Here is a 20,845-nt window from a genome sequence, read left to right as displayed (position 1 = left end):
TCAATTTGATTTATTTTGAAAGAGCGGTTTTGGGCTCACAACGAAATTGAGAGAAGAATACAGAGCTCTCTTATTTGGTCTCTCCCCCCACAACGGAAGAGCCCCCATCGTCAACATCCCGCACCAGATACCTTTGCTCCAACTGGTAAACGTGCACTGACATGTCACAGTCTCCAGAAGTCCGCAGTTTACGCTAGGTTCACTCAGTGCTGTACACTCGACAGGTCTGAGCAAATGTACAATGACACGTGTCCACCCTTCTAGTATCCTGCAGAGGAATTTCACTGCCCTGAAAATCTCCCGTGCTCCACGTTGTGCTCCCTCCCCTCCACCAACCCCTGGCCTTCTGTCTCCATGGTTCTGCCTTTTCCAGAACGTCACAGACTTGGAATCATACCGTATGAGGGCTTTTCACAAGCATTATTTTATCTGATGTAAAACAGTAGTCCATGAGATGTAGTGCTGGGTCCGCTCAGCCTCGGCTGCTGGCAGGGTAAACTGGTATGACCTTTTTTGGAGGATCATTTGGGAATGTGTGTCAAGAGGCCGAACATGTTTACACCCTGTGACCCAGCGATGCCACTTTTGGGAATCCGTCCTAAGGATGTAAACCGCACACTTTCGCAAGGACTGATACGCGGGGCTGTCCAGCCAAGTGTTTCTAACTTGAGTGAGAAACAGCCCAGAGGCCCAAGCATAGGGGACAGGTCAACAAATTGGGGTCTACCCAATGCAGTGCAAACCCCGGCCAGCCAGCCGTCCAGGGCAGGTCGTGGAAGAAGGTTGCATGCCGTGGAGACGTTTTGTAATGCATTCGGTTAAAATACAGCATCCAGGTCCGTGTGCACAGTGTAACAGGGTCAATCACTGTCATAAACGCAGGTTTGCCGATGTCTGTAATGAGGATCAACGTGTAGATGGTCTGGGAGGAAGCAGATCAAAATGTCACCGGGGTAACTCTGCTCAGTGGAAATCAGGGGCAGTTTTTTTATCTTCTTCCGAGCAATTTCCTGTAAACGGTTGCTCCTTTTATAGTTGGGAAGGGAAAGGGATTTAAACATGAAAAAACCCCGTTTCGTCACTCGCTTCCTGTAAGCCTCACCTGCGAGCGGCTGCGTTCCCGGTGTATCACCACTGAAGTCCATCTGGTTCTATTTCGGGGCCTTTACGTCACCGCGGCTGCTGAGAAATCCTGGTGCAGACCGTGGGCAGCCCTGGCCAGAGGAGGTGCCCCCCCCCCCCCGCCCCCCGGGGACGCTGGCAGGCATCCCATGGAGCCGCCTGTCACCTGCAGCACCCAGCGGAACCCTCCAGCTGTCCCAGAGAATCCACAGCAAACAAACGGTTTCTTTGACGGCCGTGAAGCTGCCCAGGGGCAGAACGCACTGCCTGGGGTCTTCGCTCCTTGCCAGCAGCTCAGCAGAGCTGACTCAAGGACAGGACAACAAAGTTGACTGTGCCCCCAGGCCTGGATGCGTTTTTCTTCTCCCCGCTCTCCTCCTCTTCTCTTACGTCCATTGCTCTTCCACACAGAGGAGTAAAACAGCATGTGAAAAAGCAACTCTCTGTTGAGGGGGAGGGTTCCTTGACCTTGTCCTTCCTTGGTTTTTCCTGGTACATGGGGACTTTCTGGGAGGGGGTCCCCGTTTCTCCTTGTCTGGTGTGATGCCCCGGGGCTCCCTGGAGGGCTGTCACGAGACCTTGCGCTCTGATGGCATCGCTGTCTTCCCTGAGGCTGTTGAGGGTGTTGAGTGCACCACAGAGCCCTCTCTCTGACGATCCGCAGGAGGGATTCTCTGTGAGTGGAGGACGGGAACGGGGCTAGCCACCAGCCACCCATCAGTTCATTTCCTCTGCAGAGCTGCGTAGCCACCTGAGCCCTCCCTTTCACTGTAACCGTTAGAGTGAAAACTGACTGCTGATTTCAGTGATAAACTTTTTTTTTTTTTTTGGGGGGGTCATTATTCTCATCCCAGATCCATTACATGTCCTGACTACTCCACTTTAAAAATGTTAATGTCTCCGTTCCTCCTGCCCCTGACTGAAGTATTTCATGGAAGACCCACGGTGAATCATTTGGGGGAACAAGGCTGTGTGTGAACAGATTGTGCCCTTGGGGCTACGAGGACCCGCAGCATTGACTTGCCCTCCCTCAGTGTGCCGGCCTCGGCTGGCAAGTCCAGCATCATGTCCCCCAGCTCCGACTCCGGTCTGCCTTCTCCGGGCATGCTCCAGCTGGTCAAGGTTCCTCAGAAAGCGGTGCCTGGGGCTGATCCATAACGCCAACCTGGTTTGCTGATGCTCATCTCTCCGGGGCAGCAGTGATCCAAGCACACCTGGGCTGCTGGTTAAAGATGTAGATTGCTGAGTCCGTCCCATAGACCGTGAATCTGAATCTTTGGGGGTGAGGCCTGGGAAATGGGCATTTACATGCGGCCCCACCACCCCTGCTCCAAAGGACTCCATGCACGCTCATGTTTGAGAATCTTGCTTTAAAGAAAATGATCTAAGACTGATGGGAATAGATGCAAAGAGCTTTCTTGTCCCATCTGGTCTTCAGAGTCCTCTGAAATTGTGTTTACCTGCATTGAAATTTAACCCCCTGTTGTCAGGTTGTGCATTTGAACCCTTGCCTTGACTTTTGTGATATGAGCCATTGTGTGCGTGTGTCCTTTGTACTGTCGGGACCCAGGGGGAGTGAATTCTGTCCTACAATGCAGAGGTGCGGAAGATAGGGTCCTGTACAACAGCCTGTGCTCTTGTGGTGTCTGCTCCTCCCAGGAACAACTATAAATGTGGTTTGGCTGGGCAGGTCATAGCACCCACGGGGACAAGTTCTGGTGGAGACGCTGCTGTCCAGGTGATGAGAAATTCAGGGGCCACCTCCTGACATACCCTCTGCGACCCCAGGCAGCTGAGGCCACGCACTGTCCAAGGATAGTAGGGAGAGGAGGGGGACGGTGTGGGGTTCAGTTGTGCCCTCCATTTCCCAGCTGTGAGCTCACAGTAATAATAATCATCATAATAATAATGGCAGGCAACACACCGAGCATTCACTGACTGCTGGACACTTTCCCATGTGTTTTATGAGCTTGTTAGCAATCAAGCCTCACCACTCAATGRGGCTGATSTAYTGGCATCAYCTGGATTTCATAAGCARGGAAATGTAGGCACAGAGATGGTAAGACACYTGYCTCAGGTCGCATGGGCAGAACGCGGCAGAGGTGGGATTCGAACCCAGACCACCTGTCTCCAGAGCCCTGCTCTTAACYGYGCTGGGYGCYTCYGYGKCTGCCCCTCTGAGAYTCTCACCTCCTTCTGCTTGGTGATGTAGTTCTCCAGATCTTGCACCTTCTTCTTTTCCTGCTCTATGGCCTCTTTCGCTTTGTGTTTCTCGTAGGCGAGGCTGCTCTCTGAAATCTGGAAGTGACAACTGGTCTGAGGGAGTGTAGCGAGAAAGGAAGGGAAGGGGCACCATGAGGGAAGCCAGGATTAGTAACCACGGAGACCAGTGAGTCAGGGTTTGGAGCAAGGGCTCAGGAACCTGATATCGAATACGCTGACTTCTCCCAACAAACGTCTAGGTAGTTCGGTCACTACACCCGTGTACAGATGGGGGCACAGAGACAGCAAGGCGCTTGCCCAGGGTCAAACAGCACGGTGGGACAGAGCTGGGGTTTGAACCAGAATCAGCACTTTTCGCCTACCAGGCTTTCATGCTTTACCCCCTTTGCAACTCCCTCCGGCTTTCTTCCCCGGGCCCCTCATCCGGCTTCATCTTGTTCGAGCTTTCCTTCCTTTCTCACACTGCTGCCCTGTCCCTGCGGCTAAGGGAGGTCCTTGGATTCCACAGCTGGGCCACTTTACTCAGTGGCATTTTCTCACCCTAGATGTTCCCTTCATTCTTCTTCTCTCCTCCAGGTCTCACTCCAATGTCACCTCCTCGGAGAGGCCCTCCTGCCTGTGGCCACTCTCTAGCCCACCCCTTTGATCTTCTCCCAGGTTTGTGGCCCTGGAGTTATTGTGGGCAGCTGATTCTGTGGGGTCTGTCCCTCAGCCTAGAGTGGGAGCACTGAGAGGACACAGCTCTGGTCCTTCTTGTGCACTGTGATGTCCCCAACGCCCAACAGGGCCTGGCCCATGCTAGGTGCTCGGGGAGCATTTGTGGGTGGATGAATGAAACAGGAGTGAAAAATTCATGGAGTCAGTACCGTGTTTCTGGGAGTTCCTTGGGACCAGGCCAAGTCTGTGTCGCCTGCATCCTTGGAGCCCAGCTCATGGAGCTGCCACTATAAGTCACTAAGTTCTCTCCCTGGCCTCCAGCTCCTGTGAGCCCTTTTTTGACTTCTTGGGAGAGGGGCAGTTGGTGTGTTTGGGTTAACCTGAGTGACACCTCTCCTCTCAGCCTTGGGTCTGCCTTTCATGGCGGCTCCAGGCCAGTGTGGCTGGTGGGGGTGGCTAGAGGTGGATGTCTCCAGCGTTCCCCAGGCATGGTGCCCAGGCCTGCCCAAACCACTGTCACCCTCTCCCCAAGGGTGTACTTCTTCTCATCTACTCCAGACCTCGGGCACTTACCCGTGGAACTGCCATGCAAGCTTGTTATGTACCGGTCTCTGCCATCTTACTCCACAACTCTTTGTGTCTCTACAAAAAGTCTGTGAAACCAGGAGACCAGAGCTGGGAGCGAGTATCTGTCTACTGTGCCCGTGCTGGATTGCGTCATAAATACCTTTCAGTGAGGAGGAGGGAGAGGCTGGCTGGGGGACCGACCCAGACCCGGACCCAAGGGTTCTCTCCTGGAGCCCATCCCTCTGCCCTCAGTGGCTGAGCGGGGAATGGTTCTGTAGAGGGCCCTCCACGTGCAAGGTGTAGTCCTAAATCCTCTGTCTTTATTAATTCATTTACTCCTGCCAGGCGGGGGTCTGTGACCACACCCATTTTACAGAGGAAGCAACTGAGGCCCAGGTCAAGTGACCTGACCTAGGTCATTCAGCTAGTGAGTTGTACGTGACCTTGGTCACTTCTTATGGAAGTGCTGCTCAGCACCTGCCCACTGGCCAGCCATACTCTCCACTGGGGCACAGAACCAGGGCCTCATGTCTGGCCTTGGAGTTCGTACCATAGGGGTTTTTGGCTGCTATGGCCCATTTCTCTCTCTGCTCCCCATACCTCCTTCTGTTGGGTCAAGTGGTTCTCCAGATCTTGAACTCTTCTCCTTTCTGTCTCTAAAGCTTCCTTTGCTTTCCTTTTCTCATAGGCCATGCTGTTCTCCAAAATCTGAAAATCAATGACCAGTCTTTTTGGTCGCTTGTGCATTTCAGGGGGAGACTGATCATTCTGGCCATATTACTGATAGTGGTAGCAGCTCCCACACTGGGGGCTGGCAGGGGTGGGGTGAGAATTCCACGCTGGGGGCCCACAGCCAGCTTGTCACACACAGTGAACCTTATCACGGTAACCCTAGCGGATGAGTTAGTGTCCCCCATTTGTAGATGAGAAAACCAAGGAACAGAAAGTTGCACAAGGCCCAGGGGTCATGCAGTCTGTTGGAGACGAGGTCAGGATTTGGGCCCCCTGCGGAGGACGGCCCACTGCCTGGGCCCAGAGGCCCTTGCCTAGGGCCACGTGAGCAGAGGGAACCGGCTCTATTTTGGAGTCTGAGCTCTTATCACTGCACGAGGCAGCCGCTCTGATAAGAAGAGAGAATCTCATTAATAATGGATACCCTATTATTAAAATAAATCTCCTAAAGAGAATCAGGTTTCAAGATGCGGACAGTGTGTTGAACTCATGAGCCCCAACGTGGCAGTTTCTAGAAGGGGTGGGGGGTGAACCTCACACGTGGAGCTCAGAGAGGGCATATGGGGGAAAGTGTGGTTCAGTGCTTGTGCTCAAGGAATTTTATTTAGGAATTAAATGGCTGACGCCAATCCCAAAGGATCGGAGTTGCCCACAAGGCCCCTGTTTCTAGTCACTGCAAGAAAGGGCACCGTAGCTTTCAAATGGGTTGAGTTCTAAGCACTGGCTTGACGGTAAGATGTCCGGAACTTGGAGCATGGTCTCCATTGTAACCCGCGGTTAGGGCTCCAGATTAGCCTGCCCAGATGAGCCTGGCTGAAGTGGTAACTATTTGGCAGTGAAAAGTCATTTAAAAAAATCCCAATGCTCAGCTGCTCCAGTAGCAGCCCCGAAGAAAGCAAAAGAACGGCGGCATCATGGGCGGCGGCACACTGCTCCTGAACACTGGGGGGTCGGGGTTCCCGGAATTCGTGAAAGAGACTTCCCAGCACTTCGAGGTGATTTAAGGTGGGCTCCACCACATTGAGCTCGCGTCTACACTCACGACTTTGCTCTCAGCAGCTCTTTTGCAGCAGAGGGGGCACTAAGGGGAAGACTGTCCCTGTGACTCAACACACATGGGCCCTGGCCCTCTCCGCTGCTCTGCTCCCAAGTTCCCAGGCAGGTAATGGGAGTTCACCTTTCACGTCACCTCGAGACCCGCATTATGACCTAGCATCCTTTTCCTTAAAGATTCATCTGATAATGTGACAGAAGGTCTAACAAGGACAAAAACCCAATAGCCATTTGAGGTTGATTAAAGTCTGTGTCTGGGACTTTTATCTCAGATTTGCCCGTCAAGAAACCACAGAGACTTTCTGCTGTAGGTAGGTTGCCATTTTCCTAGGCTTGGGATGACCTGGCCACAGCTCCTCCCTACAATGAGGCTGACCCCATCATGCCTTCTTCCTTAAATCTCTCTCCTGATGTCCCCTATGACCCCGACATCTCTAAATTCAAGGGCCTTCTCCAGGCCCCTGAGCTGAGCTGTTGACCTCTCAGTGGCGTTTGGCCCCTGTGAACCCTTGGGAGACTCTGTTCCTTGTCAGCGCCCCTCGAAAGATAACTCAGGGCAAGTCCTCAGTGACACTGTTTATATGGGTCGCCGAGCACAGCCATGCAGGTGGCCCCAGGTGACACCCAGCACATAAACATCTTCCCTCCTTGGATCAGATGGCATCACAGGGGCTCTGCCCGGCCCAACTCCTTGTCTCTCCCGCAGCCGTGGGCGGGCGAGGACGTCACTGAGCAGTGAAGGATGGGGAGGGGTCTACAGGGGAGGATGCACCTGTTATCAAAGCTATTCACACACAACTCTGTGCCTATTCCAACAGCTACACGGGCTGAGCAACAATTTGGGGTCAAGCACTGCACTGTGCATGGCTGCCGGCCCTCACAGCCGCGCTTAAGGTCAGGAGATCCTGAGCGATCTGCTGAGGCCCGTATGCCGTCAAGCCAGGGTCTGGAACTGCGCTGCACGCGGCTACAAGGCCTGAACTCTTCACCCCTCTGAGCTGCCTCGGGGTGCAAGAGCTCATGAGACCAGTACGTGAAAAAGACCCTGAGGTCCGAGGGTGACCACAAATTAAGCTTGTGCCGATGATGTCATAGAGCTCTCCCCAGAGCTGGTTTGGGAGCATCAGTACAAGCACAAAATCTCCAACAGGGAGAAGAGTCCTGCCCTGGGTCTGGTTTTGGCTACCGCACTTCGGGAAGAAAACAGAGCGGGGACTGCCAACCCAGATGTCTACAAGGGCTAGACAGGGGCCGGCAAGGAAGTGGGCTGCGATGAACGCGACAGGGAATGGTGGGGACGGTGGGAAATCACTGCTGCTTGTGTGAGCTCCCGTCGCTTCTGCCACGTGGAAATGGGGCCAGATTTTCCGACTTTTCAGGAGAGGATGGAAATCTGGATTTTTAAGTAAATGCTATGAATTCAAAATAAAATACTTGGGGACCAAACATAACATGCCCCTGAGCCCTTGTAAGCCAGGGAGCTGCCTATCTGTGCCTTCTAAAGAACAGAGCAGGCCAGAGGAGGGGACCAAGGCCAGGCTCCAGGAGAAATAAGGGCATTTGGGTCTGGAGAGGAGCAGGTGTCTCTATTTTCAAGCCTCTAAAAGTTATTATGTGGACGAGGAGGTGGACAGGACTTGCAGGAGCCCAGGAGGCCAGTGGGGGATTGACGTTCTTCTGGGAGAAAGAGTTTGCTTGTGCTCAACTTAAAGGAAGAATTTTCTGCCAGCCTGAGGCATCACCACTAGGTTGGACTGGCCTGGCCTGCAGAAAATTCCCGGATGGCAGAGCTGAAGGCTGGATGTAAGGATATTGCTGGAGGACTGACACAGCCCTGAAGTCCCAGAACTCTGTACCTCCTCCACGTCCATGCTTTGGCACACAATCTCCATGCAGAAGATGCTCGTGTCACCAGCCCCAACTTGTCTCTCAAGTCCTATCTATGTCTGTACTTCTGCTGTTTACAATTTTTCCAACTGGGTTGTCCAAGTTAGGACTCCAGGGCTCTCACCTCGAGCCCCACTGCTTCCCAGAGTAGCCGAACCCTCCTGAGGACAGATAGCTGTAGGAAAGCTCTGCCACACTCTTCCCACTCATCCGTGGTTCAGAGCTCACTGCCACATGGCCCGCAAGCCGGATTTGGGCTCTAGCCGACAGTCCCCCACAGCTGCATACCTCCTTCTGGCGGGCTAAGCGATTCTCCAGCTCTTGGACCCTCTTCTGTTCTTCTTCTAATGCTTCCTTCACTCTGCTTTTCTCTTGCATCATGTTTTCCTCCCAGACCTGCAATCCAAAGGCCATTGTTTAATAGACATTGTCGCCATGGTAGGAACCCAGACTCTGTGCCAGGAACTGCGCCGGTAGCCCTTCACTGCTCTCCACTACCCACGGGGCAGACCGCAGGCAGCAGGAGCAAGGGATCCAGAGCGGGCAGCCTCGGATTAGAGCCCCAGGTTGGTCCTCCCAGGGTGTGTGACCCCGATTTGGGTTTAGGCCGACTCTGTCTCCCCCAGCTGCCTACCTTCTTCTGGCGGGCTAAGCGATTCTCCAGCTCTTGGATTCTGTTTTGTTCTTCTTCTAATGTTTCTTTTGCTCTGTTTTTCTCTTGAGTAATGCTTTCCTCCAAAGTCTGAAAGTCAATGACTATTGTTTAATAGACAGAGTTTCCATGGCAGGAATTCTGGACTCCGTGCCAGGTATCGCACGGGCTGGCTCTTTGCTCCTACCACAAGCCCACTGGGGAGACTGCGCGTAGCTAGGAGCAAAGGATCCAGAGTAAGAAGGCCCCAGATCAGAGCCCCAGGTTGGGCCTTTCTGGGTGCTTGACCTTAGGAAGGTGAGAAGCAAAAGACGCCCCAGTCTCCCTATCTTTACAACAGGGAGGGTAATAGTGCTTCCTTCACTGGGCGAATGTGAGGGGCAGATGACAGGCTGAACACAGACCACTTGGCAGGTGATCATAGTTCATTAATAAGGGTCGGTCATTTCTTCTGTGATCTCCACTTTGCAGAGGAGGAAACAGACTTAGAAGGATTAAGGATCTGTCAAATTTACTAGCAAATCACATGAGCAGGGATTCGAATCCTGGTCCACTGACTCAAGAGCCTCATTTCTAAGCCAGCGGTTGGCAAACCATGGCCTACCAGCCAAATCTGGCCCGTTGTCTGCATTTTGTAAATAAAGTTTTATTGGAACACTTCCTTGCTCACTGTTTGTAGATTGCCTATGACTGCCTTTGCACTTACAATAGCAGAGCTGAGAAGTCATGACAGAGCAGCGTGGCCTGCAAAACTGAAAATATATACCATTTGGCTCTTTATGGAAAAAGTTTGCTGACACTGATCTAAACCATGAGTGTGTGCACAAGTCAAGTACATGTTTACAGCTCATATTAAATAAGGGTTAGCTTGATAAAGCAACCTAGAATTTCTTACTATTCAAACAGTCCTCAAATGAGTTGGGATTCATGAGAAGGAGTTTAATTAATAAATTTTGACACATGTATTTTTAGAAAGGGTGAGGGTGATGGTGTCTTATGGTCTAAGGAAGGTTCATTTAAAATTGGGACCCCCATGGGGCTCCTAGGTGACTCAGTAGGTTAAGCATTAGGACTTTATTTAATCTCCTAAATGATAAAAGCACACCCTAAGTCATGAGCTTCTTGATGTAGGGTGATGGCAATGAAGTAGTTAAAAATTCATGGCAATCCCTGAACATAAAAAAGGGCCGACTTTTGGACAAAGATGAGAATGAGTTCATTATATGCAGTTTCCTGGCCTTCTCCAGAGATTCTGGTGTAGTGGGTCTGGACTAGGGTTTTTATTTGAGAGAGAGAGAGAGAGAGAGAGAGAAGGGTGGGAGAGGGAGGGAGGGAGGGGCAGAGGGAGAAGCAGACTCCCCACCGAGCAGGGAGACCGATGCGGGGCTTGATCCCAGGACCCTGGGATCATGACCTGAGCCGAAAGCAGCCACTTAACCAACTGAGCCACCCAGGCGCCCTGAAAATCTGTATTTTTAACAGGAGTCCAGGTGGTGCTTATCGGGCAACTCTGGGAAAACCACCCTCTAAGATTTGCTGCTGAAAATGTGGTCTGCAGACCTGTGCTGTCAGCACCAGCTGGGAGCTGGCTGGAATGCAGATTGCCAGTTTCTGCCCCAACCTTCCTGAGTCAGAATCTGCATTTTAACAGACTCCCAGGGACTTCCTGGGCACCTGTAAGTTTGAGAGGGGCTGCTGAAAAGTGTCTTGTAACTGGCTTCGTTTTTAGAAAAGTAAGTGGCAATCTTAGCCATTTGTTTCCTATGATATGTATCGAGAGAGAGAAGACGAAAATAATGTGAGGCTGGTCTTGCAAGCACTGAGAGACAGTCTGTCAGTTACAAACCAGGACTGCAGTAATGACTTGAACTTGGCAAATTGACTGTGGTATTTGAGCTAATAAGGTACCATTTCCAGGAATTTCAATAACTTTGCTGTTTCAAGTTGAGTTTTAGAATTCAAGCTTCGTGTTACTTCCTCTGTTACTCACCTATTTAATTAATTTACTTCCAGAGCATCAAACAAGGAGTTGCTGAGATTTCTCCTCCCAAGTACATGCCTGCAGAAGAGGCCGTTCCATCAGCTTCCAGGAGTAAAGAAAATGACAGGGACCACCTTACCGCCTTCTCGTCCATCAGCTGCTTGATTCTGGCTTTCAGCCTCTCCTCTTGCTGCAGCCTGTCCTCAGTCAGCTTCTCCTTCTCTGCCAGATGCTCCCGCAGCTTCTCTTGCATGAAAGACTGCTGAGTTTCCTGAGAACTGTGGATTTTGATCTGAAATGAGAGGAAAAGAAACTGAAGCTGATGAGGGGGACAGGATGAATTAAAGGAGTCATTTCAACACTTTTCTTTTCCGAGTTCTTTTGCCTTTGGGGGTACAAAGGTTTACGCAACCTTAAAAACACAGGGAGACTATGCTTAGCCTAGTTTCTGCTAGTGAACCTGTAGAGTCGAGTCATCAAGAACCCAGACTCTCAGAGGTCAAGAACTCAGAATCTCAGCTCTACTTCTTTCTAGATGCTTTTTCGTTTAGAAAATGGGATAATAACAATATCTGCCTCTTAGAGTAAGGATTAAGTGAGATCATGATGGAAAGCTTCAGCACAGTGCTGAGCACATAGCAGGTGCTTGGTTAATGGAAGCTAGAACTGTTAGTTATTATTTGCTGAGTGGAAGAGAAAAAGCAGTGAGCTAGGGTCAGAAGGCCTGAGCTTTTTCTTGATTCTTCCATCAACTAGCTTTGTGACATTGAAATAGTCACCTAGCCTCTGAGGATCCATGTTTATATCTGTACAATAAGAAAAATGGGCCGATCAGGGGCTGACAAAGTGCTGTCTACAGGCCAAATCTGGCTCACTGCCAATCTTTATAAATAAAGTTTTACTGGAACAGAGCCATGCCCATCATGCTCCTTCATTTACATATTGTCTATGGCTGCTTTTACTCTATAGCAGCTGAGGTGAGTAGGTGCGACAGAGACTGTATGGCCTGCAAGCCTAACACATTGAACATCTGGCCCTTTGCTTTAGAAAAGGTCTGGGGATCCCTGAGTTAGATGACCTGTGGGGTTGATCATGATGGTGGTCCCAATACTTTACTCTCTCTCCACCACGTCTTTGGCCATGTACCTCGCAATGCCCACCCATACGCTGATCTGACACTGAACTCAGCCACGAGACCTACTTGGGCCAATGGGACGCTAACACACCAGAGAACTGAAAAGCATTTCATGACTGGGCTGCTTTTTCTCTTGTACTTCCGCATCGCCATGGGGACATGCCCAGGCTAGCCTGCTGGAGGACGAGAGACAGGTGGGGCAGAGAGGAGCTGCTCCAGCTGAGTCCAGCCTAGACTGATCGAGGGCCAGCCAACACCCAGACACATGGGCAAGCCTGTCCAGGACTGGTACAGCCACCTAGTGGCTGACCCCTGGTATGTGAGCAGTGAACAGTAACTGTGGAATGCCACTGAAGTTTTGTAGGTGATTACAAAGCATTGTTATGGCAATACCATACCAGAGAGGTACAATCCCTAAGGATCCTTTGCCCCTAAAATGTGGACTTTATGTAACTTTTGGTAATTCTACTCCCTACATTGCAGGCAGCTGTGCACTTAGTAAGCATAAGTCTCAAGATCTGATGGCATTTAAAGCTTTCTGATGATTTTTTTTAAAGATTTTATTTATTTATTTGACAAAGCGAGAGAGAGACCACAAGTAGACAGAAAGGCAGGCAGAGAGAGAGGGAGAAGAAGGCTCACCGCCAAGCAGAGAGCCCAATGTGGGGCTCGATCCCAGGACCCTGAGATCATGACCTGAGCCGAAGGCAGAGGCTTAACCCACTGAGCCACCCAGGCGCCCACTTTCTGATGATTTTGACACAAGACAACAAGCATCCTGTCTTTGTCCTTGCCCTCCTGGGAGATCTTAGCCACCCTGTCTGAATCTTTTTGTGTCAAGTGGGGATATCATGTCATGTCTTGGAGAATGTGGATGGACTCGTTAACAGAGAAAAAAAAGAGTTAAAATGCACAGTGGTATATAAACACTAAGGAGGAGGTGAAATGAACTTTCAAAGTCAAAGTATTACCTGAAGTTCCTGGGTTTGGCTTGTAATTTTTTTATAATATACCAGAAGATATTCCAGATACAAAGACAATCCTTGAAAAGAGAAGCAAGAAGGTTAAATATCCATTCAATTCACTTCCTTTGCTTTCCCAATAATGTCATAACAGAGCTTGCTCGCAGGTGGACAAGGGCACCTCGGCCCTCCCATCAAGAAGACCTGAGCTGCCATCCAATGTGCGTTTTTAAAGTGGTTGGTCAGCCTTGGATGGACTCAAATCGTTTCTTTTTGAAGGTGGAAGATAACCCCCCCGCCCAAGCAGAGCACCTATCACTGTGCCAAGCCATGAGCTGAGTATGGGGGGGGGGAGGTGGGAGGGGGTGAAGCTATTCCTCGAGGTTCAGTCTGAGACATGGGGTCTAACTGTGGGATGAGAATAGGCAGTGGCTCCGCGTGGCATGGAAGTGACTGCTGGCGCAGGGCAGGAGGGTGAGTGTCTCTGAGGAGAGGTCATTCGCCTGGAGCAATCATAGGAGGCTTCTTGGCCGAGGAGCCGGTGGGCACTGCTGGGCAGGCAAGAGTCAGAGTTGTGGGGGAGGGCATTTTGGAATGCACGAGGTGGGAGGCCAGGCTACATGGTGGTCCCCAAGGATACCCACGTCCTAATCTCTGGAGCCTGTGAATGTTACCTGACGGGGCAGAGGAACTGTGCTGATGTGACCAAGTTAAGGATCTTGAGATGCAGGGAATTAGCCTGGCTTTTTGGGCAGACGCAGTATCACCCCCTGGGAGGATCTTACTCCAGACAGATAGAGGACAGGGGATGTAAGAGAAACAGAGCCTGGAAGACGCTGCACTGCTGGCTCTAAAAATGGAGGCAAGGGCCACAAGCCAAGGAATGCAAGGAATAAGGTTCTAGAGACTGGAAAGGCAAAGAAATGGATCCTTCCCTAGAGCCTTCAGAAGAACCCAGCCTTGCTGATCTCAGGCTGTCGGCCTCCAGGACTGTATGTGAATGAGGCGCCACGTCTGTGCCACGTGTGAGAGCAGCCGCAGGAGACTAACACGGAGGGGAGGCAGGTGGGCAGCTGGGGAAAGGCTGTGCATACCCCGTGGGGGTGCTGTGCTTAACTGGGACACACGCACGGTGCGAGGCAGGGCTCGGAAGCGGGAGCGGGAGTGGAAGGCTGGGCCCGTTTGTGGTGGGGCTAGAACAGTAGCCTAAGAAGTGTTAACTTGATATAAACATCTCTGAAGTGTACTGAGCCTGTATTGTGTGCCAGGCTCTCAGCCAAGCACTCAATGCATCACCCCACTCTATCACCTGATCACCCTGTTTGACAGGTGAGGCAGCTGGGCTCTGAGAACTGTGGCGGCCGAGTGCCACAGGCTGGCAAACAGCTGTGCCCAGCCTTGGGCTCAAGTCAGTGTGACGCCAGCATTGGAGTCACTGGGACTTTAGTTGCAGTTGGAGCAGAGAACTGCCCTGATGAAGAGTGTTTTTTTTTTCATTTAGCTTTTTAAAAGAATATTTTCAGAAAAATAGCTGGGATGAATTAGAAGTGGAGGAACTAGCTGGGTTTCCTAACCGCAGCTCTATTGCTAGGTTGGGCTAGGCAATTCTTTGGGGGTGGGCATCCTGGGCACTATAGGACGTCAGGAGCCCCTTCCACCCAGGTGTGACAACCAAAATGTCTCCAGACATTGCTAGGTGTCTCCCAGGGCTAAATCCCTTCCCGAGAGTTAGAGGCTGAGAGCCCATGGATGTCCAGGTCTTCAGGGGTGAAGCTCTAAAGAAGGATGGGAGACATGGGGATAGAAAGGAGAGAGAGAAAGCTCTTTCTAGGGATCGGATGATAGTCCCAGTGTCAGACAGAAGAGACAGGTTGGGTGGTGTGGGGGCCGGAGAGAAGGGAGGAGCTGCCAAGCTCATTTTCAGACATGTGGAATTTGAGGTACCGGAAGACTCTCAGGAGGGGTGGTCCGCAGAGAGCAGGAATAGCCCGGCTCACCCAGGGCCTTCCTGAGATTAGGAGGGAGCAGCTGTCTTCTCCCGGTGGACGTGGCCCAGCCAGGCATTCCACCTGCTGTCTCACATGGCACCAAATCAGGACTACCATTCCTGGCAGCACGGACGTGTCCACTTGGCCACTGCTGCCACGGGAGGGGTTGTTGAAGTACCTGGATAGAGACTCTCTTCATGAGAAAGGAGATAAGAGTGAGGGGAGGACCAAGGACTGCCCTGGAGGAGACACTCAGGCAGGGGCAGGAATAGGTGAAAGGGGCTGCTGAGAACAAATGGAGAAGGTCAGATGGGCAGGGTGTGTCAGTTCCAGGAGAGCCAAGGGGGTAAGAGTGTTTCCAGGAAGAGATCCAAGAGCGTTGGGGGTGCCAGCGAGAACACAGGCTGGAGAAAGATGGCGGGCCCGCCAGGGCAGGGGGGCTCCGTGTCAGTTACACGCAGGGACAAAGCAAGGAGGCAAAGACACAGTAGGACATTTGCAATGAAGACAGATGGCGTAACACACTTCCTCAAGATCATAGGTGGGACAGGAGTGTCAGTAGTAGAAAAAGAGCTAGAGAAGCAGCAGGTTCCAGGGAAGGACTGTCATCTTGAGAGGCGTGTTTGATGGCCAGAGGAGGAATAAAAGGAAGAGAAAGGCTGTAGGTGCCAGAGAAGGAAGTCATAATTCCAGACCTTGTGCACAGGCTCCCCTGAGAAGGAGAGAAGGGGCGACATGGAGGGATGAGCTGTATCTGGAGAAGGCACCGAGAATATAGTGGGAATTTGGAGGGAAGGGAGAAAAGATGGTCGAGAGAGAGAAAACAAGAGAGCTGAATATGTTCATGCCTGGGGCCTTGATCCCTGGCAGAGCAACTTTCTGAGAATTCCCAGCAGGCAAGAGTAGGACAATAATATAATAATAGCTACTGAGTATTAAGCACCTGCTGTGTACCAGGCACCATGCCAGGAGTTTGACGCGTGATACTTTCTAATCCTTATAAACATCCCAGCAAGGAAATGTGTTTGCATTTATAGGTGAGGCAACAAAAACTCAGCAAGATGGGGCTATGGGGCTAGTTAAGTGATAGGATCAGAATCCAGACCTCGGTCTGTCATTCTCTTTCAAGCGACTGGAGGTGTGTGAGTAAGGGTCAGGGTGGCAAATATGAAGGGTGTCTCAGGAAGGGGGCTCTGTGAGGAGATCAAGATGGCAGGCATGGGGGGCGGTGGCCTGGGTCATGTTGGCATGAACTTTAGGAGCACACAGATTTGGGGTGGCTAAAATGGGATTCAACCCGTGACCCAGGAACCCAATGGGAAGGAGCAAAGCATGAATAGGATCCAGAGAGAATTAAGGAGAGGAAGGACTCGAGTATGTCGAAGGGGAAGAGGGTGTGTGTGATCATGTGTCTGGGTTCGATGATGAGCTGTATCATAATGGGATTTTTCTCTTCCCAAGAAGACGAAGCAATTCTTCATTTTATTTCTGGTTATAAAAGTTATGTGTCTCTTGAACAAAACCAAACGTTACAGACATCCATGACGTGGAAAGTATTCACTGCTCTAGCTTCCCTGGCAGGTCTGTCAGAAAGAGCTAATGAACCACCATGTGAAAGCAAAGGTCCCACGCGATCCCACCACGAGATCCCACCACGCTGGGTAACACTCCCAACGCGTGCATGTCTTTTTCCTCGGCTTTTTCTTTTGGTTGGACACCGATACTTAGAAGTGGGAGCACACTATGCATATTGTATTACAACCTCCTTTTTTTCATTTAAAAATGTGTATTTTGGATATCTGAGAAAGAGTGATTCTTCTGTGCATGCAGGGAAGCCTTTTATTTGTAACAAAGTCTTGCAGAAATAGACACAAACAACTGACCTTGCCAGAAAAAATGCAGTCCTTTCTTCCCTTTATCAAAAGAAGCTGAGAAACCAGACAGGAGGAGTGGGGGACTAACTTTCAAGGTCCCTCTTTAGGCATTCCACATCTGCCCAGCTGGACCACACAGCAAATCTCTCACCCGTCAGGTCTTCAGGGTCACCACCAACCTTCCGGTCCCTTGGGTCGCTAGCCAACAATACCTCAAATAGTTCCCCTTTACATTACTTGACCTGCAATGCCTGGGGCGATATACAGACCTAGCTGTCAGGTGTTCTTTACCTCTTAGGACAGGCTTTAAGTCTTGGAAAAGGCAGGTGGTGTGGTAGTTAAGAGTAGGGGCCTGGAGGTCAGAAGGATCTGAACTGAATCCCAGCTCTACCACTTGGCTGCTGGGACACTCACCCCATTGTCACGACTCTAGGAAGGAGACCTGGGAAGGGCTCTTTTGGGTGCGACCCAGCTGAGTGCTCATGGCTACAAAAGTCCCTTTTGCTGCCAAGTGGAGATGGGGCTGCGGGTCGAGTTACCTTGGTGTGAATAAATCAAGCTGTACTGCCCACGCGTGTACCTATCTGACCCCTGTTGAGGTCAGATTAGGTCAACAAGTACTTCAGGCTGGTGATCACGGCAGCTCCCATTTATTGAGACTTAGCATGGCCCAGTCTCCGTGACTGGTGTGCACACGTCTCAGGGTTTAATCCTCATACATCCCGATGGGCTCTTAGCCCCATTATATGAACAGGAAAACAGGGCACACAGAAGTCAAGTAACCTGCTCACACAACTAGTCAGCACACAGCTGAGATTCGGACTTTGGCAGCTGTTCTCCAAAGCCCACGCTCAGAACCATTCCGCTGGTCCTGGGCCTTCCGTGGGCCTGGCTCATGGTGGGCACTGGAGAGGGAGCTCACCTCCGGGAGTGAGTGCTCTTAGCTCTTTCCCTGCCCAAGTTGATGACAGAACCTGTTTTCTAGGAATTGGGCGTGTACCTGGTACTTCTCTGGATCTTCAGAGAGAGGGCGGGGTCACAGAAAAACACAGGTATTGGGATCACAGTGACCTGACTCCTGATCTTCCCAGGTACCAGCTGTGTGACCTTGAGCAAGTTTCTTAATGCACCGCGACTCAGTTTCCTTACCTGAAAAATGAAGACAATAATAGTACCTCGCTTATTGGGATATGGGAGGATAAAAGTATACAATGCATATAAAATATCCAACACAGTGATAAGCACCCAGGAGGAGCTAGATAAACCATGGTCCCCACCCTTCTCTCAGGAACTGGGACACAGAAGGCCCTCAGGAGTGTTTGTGGAGGGCAGTGAATGACTGCGGACTCCCTGCTGGCCTCAGTTATGTGAAGTACCTTGAATCTCCTTTTCATGCTGGAATACTCACAAAAGCAGTTTTTGAACCAGTTTCTTCATTTCTAAAATGAGGGTAACAGTACCTGCCTCACAGAGTTGTTGTGAGGATGAACTGGGATAATGTACGGAAATGCCTAGAATAGCATCTAGACTGGGAGTGCTCAGTAGTAAAGGATGAGCACCATCATCAGTCATCCCCGCCATTATCACCTTCACCATCCTCCTCACCATTACCACCAGCACCGGATCACCGCCATGATTGTCATACTCAACACCACTGTGTTCCTTATCACCACCATCATCATCCTCATCACCACAATCCTCCCCACCATAATCATCCTCATCACCATCCTCCCCACCATCATCATCATCCTCCTCACCATCACCATCCTAGCCACCCCCATCATCATCCTCATCACCACAATCCTCCCCACCATAATCATCATCAYCATCATCATCACCCTCCCCACCATCATCCTCCTCACCATCACCATCCTAGCCACCCCCATCATCATCCTCATCACCACAATCTTCCCCACCATAATCATCATCATCACCCTCACCATCACATCCGAGCCATACCATCATCATCCTCGTCACTATCACCATCCTCACCGCCATCATAGTCATATCACCATCATCATCCTCACTTATCCTCACGCCCACTACTCATCACCCTCCCCATCTTCACCATTCTCAACACCACTACCACGGCTGCTGCCATCTGTGTGGAGATGGTTCTGTGCTAGGATTGAGGTACAGCAGTAGCTAACACAGAGAATACAGGGAATTCTCTAGCTCACCCCTTTCTTTTAGCCTTTTGGGGCCTTGCCATAATACTGCTTCTACCGGAAGAGAAAAGTACTTTACCATCAACTCCTCCTGCCGAATGAATGAAGGATGGTCCCTACTCACTGACCTTTCTGTTATTACCCTTCATGCTTCCTTTTTGACTTCGCAGAACCAAATAGTCGTAATCACAGAATATAGTCTGTGTCTCCCCCGCAGGTGTTCCACAGAGCATTATTCCAAAAGATATTAGATGCAGGTGAGGACAGCCAAAAAGGAGAAATGTGTTTTGGGAACACTGCATTCTTTACCCCATTTTTCTAGATCCATAGTGCATATTAGTATAGAAGGGACTCTGCACTTGAGATGGCAGGTCTGAGAAATGTTGCCGAGAAATAAGTGATTCTTTCTCAGTCTTTCTAGAATTGCTGGCCACATTTCTTTATGATAACATAAATGACTACATTTATGGACATAAGCTCTACAGACTAAAATGCTTTTGGACATGGGGATGGGATGGTACACACAAAGCTTGTCTCAACCATTACTAAGACAGAGACTAGTTCTAATCTTGGAGAACAGCTAGCACTGTGACCCACATTTTACCCAATTTCACGTTTGCTCAAGACTGCTAAGATTACAATAGTAACACTGGGATTGGGGAGCCACTGGGTGGTCAGGAGAAGGCCAGTTCTCCTTCTCTCTGTGCTATACATGAGGGGCAGGTAATTATATAAGTTAATCTTCTTTTTGCTTTTGCCTTCTTTTTGAAAGAACTTTATACCACCTTCAGGACTACTTTGGGGGAATCATGGCTAGAGATGTTGAATAATAAGAGTTGAAAATCCCTCCTCTATTCTCACTTATTGCTATAAGAATGTCAAATTCATGTAGTCTCTATCAAGGGTGACTTGGCAAGGTGTAACAACAATCTTCAAAATGTCAGAGTTCCTCAAGGTGTAGCCCTGGGCAATCTCCCTCATATACTTTCTTCCTAAGTGAAAGCATTCACACCTATGGCTTTAATCATCCATCTAGTCACCCATCCATCCACCCATCCATCTATTCATTCATCCATCCATCCATCTGTCTGTCCATCCACCCACCCATCTATCCACACACCCCTCCATCCCTCCCATCCACCCACCATCCATTCACCCATCCATCCACCCATCCATCTATCCACCAACCATCCATCCCCCATCCATCCATCTGTCCATCCATTCACCCATCCCCCATCTTTCCCATCCCCCCACCATCCATCTGTCCATCCCCCCACCCTTTGATCCACCCATCCATCCCTCTCTCCCTCCCCCCACCATCTCCCCACCCATCCCTCTCACAGTTATTTATTAAGCACCCACTAAGTGGCCCATGCTTTTCTGGCTTCTGGAGATACATCACACTAACATTTCCAGACTAGACATACAGGGTGACAGCCGCATCCTTGGCACCTTATCTTGAGGCACTTCCTTCAAACCTGGTCTTCACGCAGTGTTCCTTATGCTGGATTTTAGTGAAGGAAGCATTGTTTGTCCTTTTACACAAGCCAGAAATCTGGAGGTCTGTAGACCCCTTTCTCTGTCACTTCGCTTCTAACTATATCCAATTCCACGACTGAGGCCTGTTGATTTACCTCTTAAATGCCTGAGAAACCTCTCTCTTTCTCTATCCCACCCTTGCCCTGGAGCTACCATCATCTCTTGTGACAGCCTCCTAACTGGTTCTCTGGTGCTCTGTGATGGCCATTTTCCAGGAGCATTTTCCACTCACAGCCAAGAGGATTATCTCCAGAAGCAAACCTGTTCCATCAGTTCCCTACTTAAAATCTTTCATTGGCTTCTCA

At 50.5% G+C, this 20,845-nt stretch overlaps 1 protein-coding gene across 1 annotated transcript in view; it reads right to left on the bottom strand.

The window, feature by feature from the left end:
- FHAD1 (forkhead associated phosphopeptide binding domain 1) overlaps window positions 1-20,845 on the bottom strand; it is a 128,356-nt gene that overhangs the window by 28,519 nt on the left and 78,992 nt on the right. Inside the window, exons 15-20 of the mRNA XM_032863473.1 lie at window positions 12,981-13,051; window positions 11,014-11,166; window positions 8,876-8,983; window positions 8,530-8,637; window positions 5,170-5,277; window positions 3,313-3,420 (exon numbers count right to left, since the gene is read on the bottom strand). Of these exons, the coding sequence (XP_032719364.1) occupies window positions 3,313-3,420; window positions 5,170-5,277; window positions 8,530-8,637; window positions 8,876-8,983; window positions 11,014-11,166; window positions 12,981-13,051 (656 nt within the window). The remainder of the gene's footprint in view (window positions 1-3,312; window positions 3,421-5,169; window positions 5,278-8,529; window positions 8,638-8,875; window positions 8,984-11,013; window positions 11,167-12,980; window positions 13,052-20,845) is intronic.

This window comes from Lontra canadensis, unplaced genomic scaffold, assembly GCF_010015895.1.
Source record: "Lontra canadensis isolate GAN:19392208 unplaced genomic scaffold, GSC_riverotter_1.0 scaffold25, whole genome shotgun sequence".
NCBI classification, from domain to species: domain Eukaryota; kingdom Metazoa; phylum Chordata; class Mammalia; order Carnivora; family Mustelidae; genus Lontra; species Lontra canadensis.
This window is presented reverse-complemented; position numbering and strand designations above follow the sequence as displayed.